The sequence below is a fragment of the Colletotrichum costaricense genome (assembly GCF_030867565.1).
Source record: "Colletotrichum costaricense strain IMI 309622 chromosome Unknown Scaffold_2.1, whole genome shotgun sequence".
In the NCBI taxonomy this organism is placed as follows: domain Eukaryota; kingdom Fungi; phylum Ascomycota; class Sordariomycetes; order Glomerellales; family Glomerellaceae; genus Colletotrichum; species Colletotrichum costaricense.
The window spans coordinates 1021213-1034516 of record NW_026848231.1 but is presented as its reverse complement, the minus strand read 5'-3'; the positions used below and the strand labels follow the sequence as shown (position 1 = coordinate 1034516).

Below are 13304 nucleotides of genomic sequence, written 5' to 3'. Positions count from 1 at the left end.
ATCCCATGACCATGGCTCGGGCAAGATGTGCCTACTTCCGCGAGTCCGCAAAGTGAAGCGCACCCTTGGGAAAAGCAACTTCCCCCCTTGCCAGGCAAAAGGAAGTCAGGCAGGCGGTGTGGCCCAATCCTTGCATCGTGAACCCAATCGCCCTGAATCTCGACCAACAGATGTCATCAATATTTGTTTCTGTCACATCCCTGGGGCCGGCAGTCACGTTCGGCGGTCGGGGCCAAAAATGACAATTGTTTGCTCGCCCAACAGGCCTTGTTCACGCACTTTCGGCGTTCGGACCTCAGCATTGGAGGCAAACATAAGAACGATGATATTCCACCCTTTCTGAACAGCAATAATTATTATTTTCTGTAAACTTTTCGATCAAGATCAATCACACTTTACTGCAACAATGGGTTCCTTAGCTGTGCAGTCGCACTTTTCCAGCCTGATTGAGGCTCCTTATGATGAAGCATTCGTTGTCATGCAGTCAGTTGCAGCAGACCCCACGCCTGATAAGGTCAACCTCGGTCTTGGCGTCTACAGGGACGACGATGCACAGCCTTGGACATTACCGTCCGTCAAAAAGGTGGCGCATCACCCAAAACGATCAAACGTTGCTGTTGAGCCTCATGCTAACCCCAATCTACTCGACGTATAGGCCCAAGCCCAGATCCAAGACAACCACGATTATCTACCCGTTGCCGGACTTCCAACATTCATCGAAGCTGCTAGAAAACTCCTCCTTGGAGATGTCCTTGAGGCTGTCAAGAGTCGCTTGACCACCGTACAGACCATTGCTGGGTCCGGGGCCATTCACATGGGAGCCTTGTTCTTAGACAAGGCAGTCAGACCTGAGAACGTCTGGATCTCAGATCCATCCTGGGCAAGCCATGAGCAAATCTGGGAGAATGCTTCACCAAAGACTCAACGCCGATTCTATCCATACTTTAATCACAAGACCAAGTCGCTCGATCTGGAAGGTATGGTGAGGACGCTTAGACGAGACGCACAACCGGGCGACATCATTATTCTGCAAGCCTGCGCCCATAACCCGACGGGTTGCGACCCAACACAGAAGGAATGGAACATCATTGCCGACATTTGCGAAGAGCTCGGCATCATTCCATTCATGGACATTGCCTAGTGAGTAGTGTCCTACTTTTGATCCGACTCCAGCCTTCAACGTTACTGACTAGCACTCTCTAGTCAAGGATTTGCATCTGGCGATGATCACCACGACGCCTGGGCCGTCCGTCACTTCGTCGGCAGAGGAACGATGGAAGTCTTGGTCGCTCAGTCATTCTCTAAGAGCTTCGGTCTCTACGGCCACCGAGTTGGCGCTCTCCACATCCTCGCTCATGAATCTGCCGCGGTACCTGCCATCAAGTCTAACCTGCTCCAATTTATCGGCTCTGAATACTTGACTCCCTCAGCATGGGGTGCACGCATTGTATCAACAATTCTCAACGATCCTGAACTCACAAAGGAGTGGCGCCAGGACTTGAGGAAGATGAATGCTCGCGTCAAGAGCATGCGAGCGTTTCTGTTCGTCGAGCTCACGAAGCGAGGCACACCTGGCTCTTGGAGACATATCATCGATCAGATCGGCATGTTCTCCTACACTGGTCTCACAGCTTCTCAAGTCAAGACGATGAGGGAGGAACACCACATCTACCTCTTGTCAACAGGAAGAGCGTCCATATCGGGATGTAAGTTCGAGCTCAATATTGTCCCCGTTGATGAATCCCGTACTAATTTAGTCAACAGTGAATAGCAAGAATGTGTTCAGGGTTGCAGAGGCAATTGACCAAGTTGTACGAGGGGATGCTGGCGTTTGAGAGTTTGAGAATATCCATCTGATTTGAGTCTGCTTAAGCGTTTATACACCATTGTAGTTGGGTTGGCAATTTGTAACACTGCACATACTTTAGTTTTGATCCGTAACATACCTAGCAGAAGCTGGAATCAAGCGTTCGGTATGCACATTCCAGTGCTTTTGGGTAAATCCCTTCGTCACAACCCTAGGTGTCCCAGGCCGCCTCGTTATGTTCAGAGCCATTATCTTCATCAGCTGATCGTAATTTTGATGAGACTTTAGACATATTACAGGCAGGATGAAAAGACCAAACATCGGTCACCATGAACGTTGAATAAAGAACTCAGTATTGAGAGGCAGTCAAGTCTATGGCTATCAAGTTGGGAGAAGATGTCTTTTTCATGCCTCAGTTACTACATGGCTCTAAGTCGCTGTGACACCTAGGATTTGTCTCACAGGCTTGTTCCATTGCGAAAAAGCCGGCGTCCGAGACCGATTAGAAGCTAGGGTCATCGCAGCCACCGAGACTGAAATTAATGAAGTTGAGAGGGCATCCAGCATCAACCGAATCTCTGCACGCCTGGCTCTTGCAGCTGTTTTGCTTGAACTTCTCGCGGGCGTTGTTTTGCTACGCTCGCGTTAGCTTTGATACAAACATCGACTTTACGGTTCTCGTCGCAATTAGGATACTACTCACGGGGGCTGCGGCCACGAGGGTGCTCATGGTGAAAAGAGCGATGCAAACGGAGGAGATGCTGAACTGCATTGTGAAAAGTTTTGGCGGTTAAATTAGGAACTGAAAATTGAGTCGACCGGCAACAGATAATTGAATAGAAGGCTGCGAGAGTACTGATTTGATCGCGAACTGAAGTGATGATTAACCGATGATGTGTGTCGAATCTCGAGTCTAATATACAAGCCAATCCCACCGGCGAGCATCAAGCTTGGCTTTCAGCTTACCTTCTGTTCCAATGTGTGATCGACGTTGGTGACTCGAAACGTCGCAGGTGTCCGGACTTATTATTATGCTTAATATGCCTATGGATGTAATGTCGACCTATTGCGCTCACGTCCTCTTGACACCAAACATGAACTGCGACTTCAGCTGATCCATGACCGATGCCATGCGGCTTATCTTAGCTCTCTGCTAATGAACTCATCTTTCAGTTTTGTTCTTGTAGGGCAATTGAGGCAATTGCGGAGTTTGGCAATGCACGGGTCACGCGTCAAACGCCTCAAGGCCGCAGTGAGACTGGCCTGATGGGAAGTGATCACAGTGGGAGGAACAACCAATTGTGCGTTCACAGACGTTAACATGGCTCTAAAAAACTCACTTAGCACGAGAATGGAACTCGCAATAAAATTCCACACTCGGGTAGTCCCTGTCTCTCAGCTTCGATTGTCGAGCTTCTTGGACTTTAGATGACAGCGGCCGGGCCCTGGCATTGGCACCTGTGCGAGGACTTGACAGCTGAGATTTGCTCGGTATAGCCGAACTACTATTGCAGTTTCAGAGGTGCGACTCGTTGAACCAGGATGCTTATAGCGTGTGGTCGCCGACTGAGCGTCCCAAGGAGGCATAGATCCAGGATCTTTGCGACTTGTGCGGGGAATGCAAAGCTGGGCAGTCCCAGGCGGTGGTAATAGGGGCCTCCCCACAAGTTGAGACCAACTTTCGAAACACGTTGTTGTCCCCCAGAATCTGTATAGATGTGACGGTCGCAATGTGGGTGGAAAATTATTGGAAGAATGCAGGGCAAATAGGGTCGGTCGGGGGTACCTATAGCTCTGCGTGCCAGACAGGAGACCAGTCTACATACAGTGTTCCCTGAGCAGAGAAGCAGGCCCTCTCTGTAGCTCAGGCTTTGATGGCTTGAACTTTGGCTATTATGGAGGCGACGAGACTGAGTAAAGACATGTCATGGTTTTACACAGGATAGGTGGCACTGAAGCAACAGCAAGTTTCAGTAGTGACGGTAATCAGTGAACTCGTGATTAAACAAGAGAAATCAACATGCATTTTCAAAGACATCTCGTCTACAGCTTGCATTGGTCAAGAAGTTGGAGGTGCCACAAATTAAGATCAACAGCGCGATCAAACTATTGTAAGTAAAGACTAATTCCACAGAGCAGGAAAACGGACTCTCCAAACCTCGATCACGCGACACAGATGAGACACAAAAAATTCCCACTCGCTGTCTCGGCTCGAGCTACTTGCTCACAGTTTCAGCATATTATGATCGCCTCAGTCGTTTTGGAAATCTTTCCAGCTCAGATCCTCGTCCGGGATGACGAGTTATCTCAGAAGCGATCATCTGGGCTAGGGGTTCACTGACATGCGCGGGGCAGCCCTGGAGTATAGCCGACTTCAGCTCGCTCAGGTCTTCTTCTCGGCCGCGGCAGTGCTGTATGAGCTTCTCCAATACTGACATGGTAAACGTAGCTCTCGGCGGGTCAGCTGCCAATCTTGCCGTGAGGCCCTTCAGCTCGTTGCAAAATGACGCTAGAATCGACTCTTCTGGGTGTCTTCTCGCTAAGTTCCCAAAGGCAGCTTCTACAGTTGACCCAACCTGCCTGATCAGCTCGGGCACACCCAGACTAGCGCCTGCTCGCAGAAATGCATCTAGAGTTCTTGGATAGTCTTCGAAACATTCTTCGTCCAGGAACTTGGACAAGGAAATATCCAAGAAGTGTGAGAAGACGGTGCGTGCTCCTGGGCGGTCCAGCAGAGGCTTGTTGGGGTCCGCGCCGTGAGACAGCAAGCGGCTAAAGGTGGCATTCTTCAGGGAGTCGTTCCATCGTTTTGCAGGGAACATGCACGGCCCTGACAGCATGTTGAAGACAGACATGGTGCTGCGAGAGAACGCAACCCATGGCGATGGTGCATCAAGATCGCCCATAATGCCCAGTTCTCTCGGATTTGAGTTTGGATCCTCTCCACGGCGAAGTATGATCTCAAGAACTTCCATTGCAGGCGCAGCACTTTCGCCACTGCTGCGAGACATGGGCATAAGGGCTGCGTACAAGGGCGACTCATCGAAGACATCGAAGAAATCCGGCATCTGTCGAGTCTTCTTTGCCAAGTAAGGTGCCAGATCATGTCGGAGGAGCTCTTCGCGGAACAGGATTCTCGGATCGTACCCGCCAGAGTTAACGCCTCTAATAGTCAGCTGACCGAGCCTGGCCATGTTCACGATGGCTGCTTCGTACTCATCCAAGAGCATTTCGACCTGCCGACTCTGGCTGGAACCAGGTTGTTCTGTCTGCTTCAACGCTTCGGACGCGTAAAGCAGGGCTTGGTTCAGATGCGCAACGAATGGACCGCTGTTCAACCCTCGCCCCTGCCTGATAATGCCTGCGACAAGCGAATTATCGTGGCGTGTGGCCTTAAGGAATCCGAGATATGCAGTAGCAATGGAGATGAAACCATTATAGCCAGCCGGGAGCTTTCCCTGGAGGTACTCGCCGATGTCTTTTGTTGAGACGAAGTCCTTCACGGTCCTGTGAAGAAACTCGACGCGGTTGTTGACAAGCTTGAGTAGTCCCTTTGTCTTCTCATTGATGCTGTTACTGGACTTTTCTCTCCGTAGGAAAACATTTTGGTCGGGGTTGAGTGCTTTCGTCTCTCCAGAAGGAGACCTGACATCCTCTAGTTCTCTTTCCAATTGCCAGTAAATGTCGACATGAAGCGGCTCCAGTGCATGTATAGCGCCTAGAAGAATTCCCGCCATTACGCGATGATCAGCAGGATTCACGCTGTCCAACATATGCTGGAATAGATGATCCAAGTCTGAGGGTAGTCGGCTGAAGCGTGCCGCCAGATCTTCCAACCTCTCGCCATTCGAAAGACCTTCTTGTAAAGATCGCGTAACAAAGAAAGCCCAGAGAAATACACCATCAGCCTGAGCCACGATTCGATCGACGAGCTCAGCCTGCTTCAAGGAAGCGTTTGCAGACATGTCGAGACTCCAGCGGGGATCAGACCTCAGCTGATCATACACGAACTTTCGAATATCGTCCTTTGTCAGCTCATGAATATCAAGGCCTTCTTGGTCCTCTTCGCCAAAGCTCCTCTCAAAGACGGACCACCGACGGCTGGACAAACACATCTTGATATGCGGAGACTTAGCCATGTCAAGAAGAACTTGGCAGAGTTCAGCATGATTGCTGTCGTACTCATCAAGCCCGTCAATGAAGAAGCATATCTTCAGAGGGACGTGATCAGCTGTTGATAAGGATCGCAACGCAGCAGCCAGCTCGAACACAGACCAGGGTTCAGCAGCGGTCTGCCATCTTCCAGCCTTGGCTGCCGCCCATCGATGTGGGGAGGCGATGGATACAACGTCTGGGTGTCCATGTAGCAAGTCGTAGAGTAGAGACTGGAGAAGCCCCTGCCATGATTTCTGGATCGGAGTACCCGCGATCCAAAAGCAATGTGACGCAACAGCCAGTGAGCTAGATGAGCCTGCCCAGTGTTCCAGTAATTCTCTCGTCCGAGGATGGTTGGCAATGAACTTCATGAAAGTGGACTTGCCAGATCCGGGCTTGCCTGAGACCCAAAAGGTTCCACCTCCGGAGACAAACCAATCTGACAATCGAGAGTCAAATGCCCACTGGAATGTATCCTGATGAGCTTTCGGGATAGAATCAAGGCGAGCAGGTCGACTGGTGTAATTCAGACTCGATACAATCGTGTCGGCGAGTAAAGCATCTTCTGACTTGGTCAGTCTCGTGAGCAAGACCTTCAACTGTTTGACCTCGGCCTCCGAGTAGCTTGCATGTGAATCCGTGAGCTGCCTATTCATTTGCGATCTCAGATCTTCCAGGTCACTCGACATAACGTCAACCTGGGATTCCTGTTCTGGTCGAGCATACCGCCCCTGACTCTCCAGTACTTTCAAGGATTGGCTTAATTGGGATAGACGAGAGCTATGATACGAAGTCAGATAGTATCATGATGTGGTCTTCGCACTACGTACTTGAGTAGACCAGTGACTTGGCGCGTCACCGTTGTGTTGAGGCGATCAATTTCACGCTCGTAGTACGCGTTATCCCGCCGAGGCAATAGGGAGTCCCGCGTGTCTGGCTCGGCTGTTGTACTCTTGGAAGCCCGTCGTAAGTTGAACTCCATGTTCTCCAAAAGCGTGATGCAAGCATCTCGAGAGGAATACATATCCTGTAGCGGAAGTGAAGTGTCCAAAAGCCTGGAATCACTCCCCGAGAGCATCTGTTTCTCTGATAGAGCGAGTTTCAACCTTGTGACAGTGCCCAAGTCGACATTTTCATTGTTGCGACTTCGGCTCTCAGTAAATTGGGACGCCGAGATGATCACCGAAATGCATCTTGTTGCATTCACAATAAGGCCTACGGTATCGAGGGTTATGATGGCATCCATGACAGCGACGTGAGGTAGAACACGTTCGTGGTTAGATGTGTGGTGAAGAAGATGTTGCCTAGTAGAATTCTTGACACGACATCATGTGCGGGGTCAAGTGAGAAAGGTCAAGAAGAAAATCTTGCCTGAATGTCATGACTGATAAGAAATTGGGCTCGTCCAGAGAGCGACTGGGAGGCACGTACGTAGGAACACATATTAAGGTAGTATTTTCATGGCCCCTTCCCTGCAGGACAGAGGCGTAGCAAACTCACCTTACCCACGTGTGGGGGTGATAATCTTTTGCCTCACGGCCGATTGATAACGCGAAACTGGCCAAACTGCAAGCCGTATTTGGCGCTCACGGGGCTTGGCATCATAGAGCGCAGATTGAGGTCCGTACATGTGAATGATGCGATTACCTTAAGTACAAAGAGTACTTGGTCATAGGAGGACTTGGAGCCATGACAGAGACGAAGTGCGAAGGAGCGAAACTTCCCTTTGCGCCGTTTCAGTTGACGATTCTCCATTCACTGGACCATAGTAAGATCTTAGCGCTGAGAAAAGTCTGACAGCAAACACAGTGGTGGGAAACGTCAACTTTCTGGTCAAATGTCCGCCCAAACCCTGGCGGGCTTACAGGGGTGATCGTCAAAGTCCCCTTTAATATTATTAGTCATTCGTAAAACTGTCCAATAATGAGAAGAAATGGATTGTTGGCTGGTAAGCATGACAACTCAAGTGGCCGGGAGGTGCAGTGATAAGCACCTTAATTTGTGAGATTCCGTCTGACAGAGAGTGGGTGTCCTCCGCCTGCTGTGCCTCAGAGCCGTATCGCTTGCGCAATAAAGAGAAATCGGCCACTCAGCTTGGTAACACCAACGTAGCCATCATGAAAGTACTTTTGTCACCTAGCCTGTTTCAAGCCGTCAGCCGAGGAGCGGGCTTTCGGACCTCGATTGCATAAATACAAGCTGGTCCCTCGTTCTTGTCAGTGGGGTTTCCAGAGCAGTAGGACGATATTCGACTATCACAACTTCATATCCGCTGTGTACAACTGGAACATTGTTGAGCTGTGAGATATCAGACTGATATAGCGAAAATCAGCGATCATGTCTCTTGCCGGAATGCGCAATCTGCTCTCTCAGTGGTTTCCTCCACAGCCAACCGACATCGAGCAACACGTCCCATCTCAGAAAGGGAAAGTGTTCATCGTCACAGGCGCCAACCACGGTATCGGGTTTGAGCTTGTCAAGATTCTATATGCAACTGGGGCTAGAATATACATGGCATCGCGATCCAAGGTGAGTCTCATACTCTGATCATAATGGCAATATGATAGATCTCTGAGCTTCGGATAATTGCCAACTTCCGTGAGACCTGCGTGCCATCTTACCTCGAGTGTCTTCAACTATTATTTTGCGATTAAGGCGGATGTATGAGTTTTGTAACCGTTCGAAGACTGACCAGACCTACCACTGATATAGGAACGTGCCGAGAAAGCGATAGAGACCATCACAACCGCCACACCAGCACCCGAAACCCCCGGTACCATAGTCTTCCTTCCCTTTGATCTGAACGATCTGGACAGCGTCAAAGCAGCCGCCGCCATCTTTGCGCAACAAGAGCCAAAGCTCCATGTTCTCTGGAACAATGCTGGTTCAGGCGCTTATAGAATTGAAGAAGGCGCCAAAACGAAGCAAGGATTCGAGCCAATGGTTGGCATGCACTGCATTGCTGCGCAACTGTTTACCCACCTCCTCCTTCCCCGACTCCGAGCAGCCGCGGGAGACGCTCCAAAAAGCTCGGTGCGTGTTGTTTGGACTGCGAGTTTCATGGCGGAACTGTCGACTGGCGACAATGGCATAGACTTTGACCATCTCGTAGAGGGTACGCCTGATCGTGCGCTGAACTATGCCGTCTCCAAGTTTGGTAACTGGCTTCTCGGCCGCGAGATGGCCTCTCGTTATGGTTCTGACAATATTGTCAGCGTCGTTCAGAACCCTGGTAACTTGAAAGCTGGCGCCTATGACGGGGTCCCGGCGTTTTCAATGCTCTTTATCACTCCCTTCCTGTACGAAACAAAATTTGGTGCGTACACTGAGCTGTACGCAGGCCTATCCCCCGATATCTCGCTTGATAATAATGGCGCGTACGTTATCCCCTGGGGCCGCATTCGCACCGACGAAGATATTCCGAGGAAGGATATCGTGAAGGCCTTGAAGCCGGAGGCGGAAGGGGGCCTTGGTTATACGACCAAGTTCTGGGAGTGGTGCGAGGAACAATGGAAGCCCTTCGTCTGAAACACGCGATTTTTGATTCTTGCTCTGAGGCTCTTACTCGGACAACTCAGGTTGAAGGGGAAGAGACATAGGGATTAGTACTTGTGTTTGAACTAGCTCTACCATCTCAAAATGCATAATATCAACGCCATGAGACGTGTATTGATAACGCACTACTTGTCTAAACATATGGTGAAACATTGCTCGAAATGAAATTTGGCTAACAACAAGCTCCGGCATCACACAATGAATTACAGGGTCGCAGACCCGACCTGCATAGTAGTGGAGCGACGTCGGGTCCGGACTCGGCCTGGCGGATAGGCAGAATTACGTGTAGTCCAGTTGAGGAGCCTGAGGCAATGTTGGGTCGGTATCTGCACTCTCAGAAGAAGTAATGGCACTGTCGGTCAAGGTCTCGAAACTTGGATTATAAAGTATCAGGGTATCTATCTCGGCCGCAGCCAATTCATTATACATAAAATACATTGTAAGAGTTTAGGCGGCAATATCCTTGCCCTTCTCCTCAACCTCGAGTTCGCGAGTGGGCTGTTGCGCCTTGCTGCCCCAGCGACCCATGAAGAAGTTGCCGAAAGCTTGGGCATTGTTTCTCATGTTCATGGCGACGATCTCGCTGGTCGGCTTCTCGAAAAGACGATCAATATCCTCGAGTGTCTTGTCCTTGGTCTCGGGCATGAAGATCATCTATGGATTGTTAGTCTGCGTTATGATATCACATGGAAATGAAAAAATTTACCTGGTAGAACCATCCCAAGATGGCAATGCCTCCATAGAAGCCGAGAGTGAGACCAGTACGGGTCATTGCCTCTTGCATGGCAGAGAAGTTGTAGGTGACAATGAAGGAAGACAGGAAAAGGAGACCAGACGAGGTGGTCATGCCGTAGGATCGGAGGTAGGTGGGGTAGACCTCAGAAGGAACAACCCAAGTGAGACAAGCGTAGCAGCCAAAGAAGCCCATGTACAGGGCCAAACCGATGAGGTAGCAGGCAACGGCACCGGTGGTATTGGTATCAGTAGGAATCTGATAGCTGGCGCCAATGATCACCAATCCCACGAAGAAACCGGGAAGCATAGTGTTGGCCCAGAAGCGACGACCGAACTTCTCCATGTAGAAGCAGGCGGGGATGGTACCGATGAGCAGAGAGCCACCACCGACAAGGGACATGTAGGTAGCCTTCTCGTCGTTGAAACCAATCTGCTGCATGAGGATGGACATGTAGTACATGATGGCGTTGACACCAGTAAGCTGGCCAAGAAGAATCATGATGTTGGCGTAGACCAAAGCACGGCGGGCGCGGGGGACGGTGATGAAATCCATCCAGGGGAAGCGCTTGTTCTTGGCACCCTCGGAAACCTGCTGCTTCTCATCGACGACGGAGACCTTCATGACGAAGAACTCTTCTCTGGCCTCAGGAGTAGAAGTGCCACGGATACGCTTCCACACCTTGTAGGCTTCGAGCGTCTTGCCCTTGTGCATCAGGTAACGAGGGGACTCAGGCAGGAAGAGCATGCCGGCAAACATGATGGTGGAGAAGAGAAGGGATGATCCGAGAATCCAGCGCCAGTTGCCGGGCACGTGGATGAAGATGGCGGCGACGGCGTAGCCAAGAACTTCACCGAGAGCGATGTTGAGCTGGTATAGGGAGACGACGTTACCACGGATGCGGCGTTCAGCGGTCTCGGCGACGTAGACAGGGACGGTACCACCCTCGAGACCGACACCCATGCCAAGGATAACACGGGCAGAAACGATCATGCCTTTAGGATAAGTTAGCCAGGCCCGGCAGGCAGAAGTGGAATGGTATGTCAATTGACTCACCAAAGTTCTGTGCGCCGGCGCAAAGTGCGCCACCAATAGTGTAAAGGACGCAAGAAATGATGATGGACATCTTTCGGCCGAGGTATTCGTTCGAGGGACTAAGGATGATGGCACCACCGACGGCACCGAGAGGCATGGCAGAGTTGACGAGAGAGTTTTGGCGGGTCGTGAGACCAAGGTCACCGGGGAGGAAGAGGTTGGCACCAGAGATGAGAGACTGATCGAGACCGGAGAGAAGGCCACCCATTGAGGCGAAGGCTACAATGAGCCAGGTGAAGTACTTGGTGTTGGTGAACTCCAGTTGGAAAAAGCCCTTCTTCAAACCACCAGCAGCCTCCAACTCCCGCTCCATGCTGTCGATAAAGGCATCGACCTCCCAACCACCAGCCGCAGCGATGGCGGCAGCATCCTTTTCGTTTACACCAGGAAGGGCGTTGGCGAGGTTCTCGACGTGAGCCTCATTTTGACTGTCCGGGTTGTGTTTGCCCGAAATCTTCGGGGCAAGATTGACTCCGTGCATGTTGTTGGGGGTTTCCGCGCTGCCGCGAGCCAAGACCTCGTCTAAACAGAGATTGGCCCAAAAGGGTAATAGTAGATCTGATTAAGGCTGATGCTAAGAAATGCGGCTCTGATGGTCCGGAGGGAAAAAGACACCTGCCAAGGAAAGACAACTAACAACAGAGACTGGGACGAGCCGGGCTTTTAATCACCCTTCACACTTCTTACCACTACTCACGGCGACACACTAGTAGATCAACAATAAGAGCGGCCAATATTCCAAGGCAGCCAACCCGAAGACGGCATTGATGGATTGTGGATTCCTCGCCCGACTCTCGACGTGACCATCTGTCTAACCTCGACACCAACATCGTCATCCGAAATTTTTGTCTGGTGTTAGTGTGGAGACCTGGAGAGAAACGGCCGAAGTAGGAGCGACCTCTTGTCCGCACTTCAGGCCTCTTCTCCAGTGGAGAGACCCCAGGAACACGGAACACGCACTTGGAGAACATTAAGCAGGCTGGGGGAGAGGCCGGAGGGAGGGTGGAGGGCAGCTGTTGCGGGCGCTGGGCTCTATTGCCCTTGGGGCTCCAGACTTTCCTCATACACAATCTGCAGAGCGTGACCATGGGGCGACGCGGAGCCCGGGGTCCCAGTTGTCTGTTCTGGCCCCCATTTCTGGCAGGCAAAAAAGCAGGCCAAAGGACTCGCGGAGATCAGGCCGCGACGACCGTTCTTCTTCCCATCTGACTCGCGACTCCACATCCGCGCAGGATAGCGTTTGTGCGAGACCCGCCCGAAGGATGGGTGGTTTGACCGAAAATTCTCCCGGTACTGCGTTCTGGATCTACTCGGTGACAATCCGAAGCCCGCACCGTTCGTTCTCGTGACGACGACGGAAACGTACGGAGTCTCCGCGCGGAGAAAGCAGACTCCAGAGTCACCAACATGTTAAAATTTCTCACTCTGGGGATTGGATTGGGGAAGGTTTTCTGGGACCTTGGAGATGTGGGCTGACGTCAACCCTAGGGGGAAAAATCTAGAAGCGGCACATGGACAGTCAGACTCGTGTCGCTTGCGAGCAAGAAGTTTTCGGTGGTGCTCGGCGATGATAGCCGCCCGTTAACGACGCATGTTTCTTCTCTCTCTGGTTATTCCTGTGTTAATAATCTTTTCCCAAATACCCATGGACAAGACCTAGCATCCCCCCGGCCTTGCTGTATCTATTACTTTACAGAGAACGTGGTCTGACACATCACCACGTGCTGGGAACATTTCTCCTTCGGGACGAGCAGATCGCCATCGTCGTGCCTGACCGCTTGGTGGCTTGTTCCTAGCTCCCGCCAGCTACAGGTCCCGGTCCGGGTGGGAAGCCGCATTCTTGGCTGATGACAAGAAATATCTGGCCGGCTTGGCGCTCCGTGAGGCGGCAGGGGAGTCTGCCAGGCCGCAGCCGCCGCACCGATCGCGCGATGCCAAGTCGGCGAGCAGCGCACTAAG

General features: G+C 51.4%; 5 protein-coding genes across 5 annotated transcripts; 2 read left to right on the top strand and 3 right to left on the bottom strand.

The window, feature by feature from the left end:
- Positions 1 to 406: 406 nt before the first annotated feature.
- On the top strand, positions 407 to 1835 carry CCOS01_01964 (aspartate aminotransferase; the record flags this gene model as incomplete). Its single annotated transcript, XM_060450156.1, has 4 exons — positions 407 to 583; positions 656 to 1140; positions 1204 to 1706; positions 1765 to 1835. 4 exons carry the CDS (start codon positions 407 to 409, stop codon positions 1833 to 1835), a joined length of 1236 nt encoding a protein of 411 aa, XP_060318806.1.
- Positions 1836 to 2309: 474 nt separating this feature from the next.
- CCOS01_01963 (uncharacterized protein) lies at positions 2310 to 2579 on the bottom strand (the record flags this gene model as incomplete). The annotated part of the gene is made up of 2 exons (XM_060450155.1): positions 2310 to 2441; positions 2511 to 2579. 2 exons carry the CDS (start codon positions 2577 to 2579, stop codon positions 2310 to 2312), a joined length of 201 nt encoding a protein of 66 aa, XP_060318805.1.
- A 1468-nt stretch (positions 2580 to 4047) lies between these two features.
- CCOS01_01962 (uncharacterized protein) lies at positions 4048 to 7208 on the bottom strand (the record flags this gene model as incomplete). Its single annotated transcript, XM_060450154.1, has 2 exons — positions 4048 to 6742; positions 6793 to 7208. The coding sequence occupies 2 exons, from the start codon at positions 7206 to 7208 to the stop codon at positions 4048 to 4050; spliced, it is 3111 nt and encodes a 1036-aa protein (XP_060318804.1).
- Positions 7209 to 8299: 1091 nt separating this feature from the next.
- CCOS01_01961 (uncharacterized protein) lies at positions 8300 to 9490 on the top strand (the record flags this gene model as incomplete). The annotated part of the gene is made up of 2 exons (XM_060450153.1): positions 8300 to 8491; positions 8675 to 9490. 2 exons carry the CDS (start codon positions 8300 to 8302, stop codon positions 9488 to 9490), a joined length of 1008 nt encoding a protein of 335 aa, XP_060318803.1.
- Positions 9491 to 9964: 474 nt separating this feature from the next.
- Positions 9965 to 11826, bottom strand: CCOS01_01960 (uncharacterized protein; the record flags this gene model as incomplete). Its single annotated transcript, XM_060450152.1, has 3 exons — positions 9965 to 10171; positions 10224 to 11245; positions 11307 to 11826. 3 exons carry the CDS (start codon positions 11824 to 11826, stop codon positions 9965 to 9967), a joined length of 1749 nt encoding a protein of 582 aa, XP_060318802.1.
- Positions 11827 to 13304: the final 1478 nt, after the last annotated feature.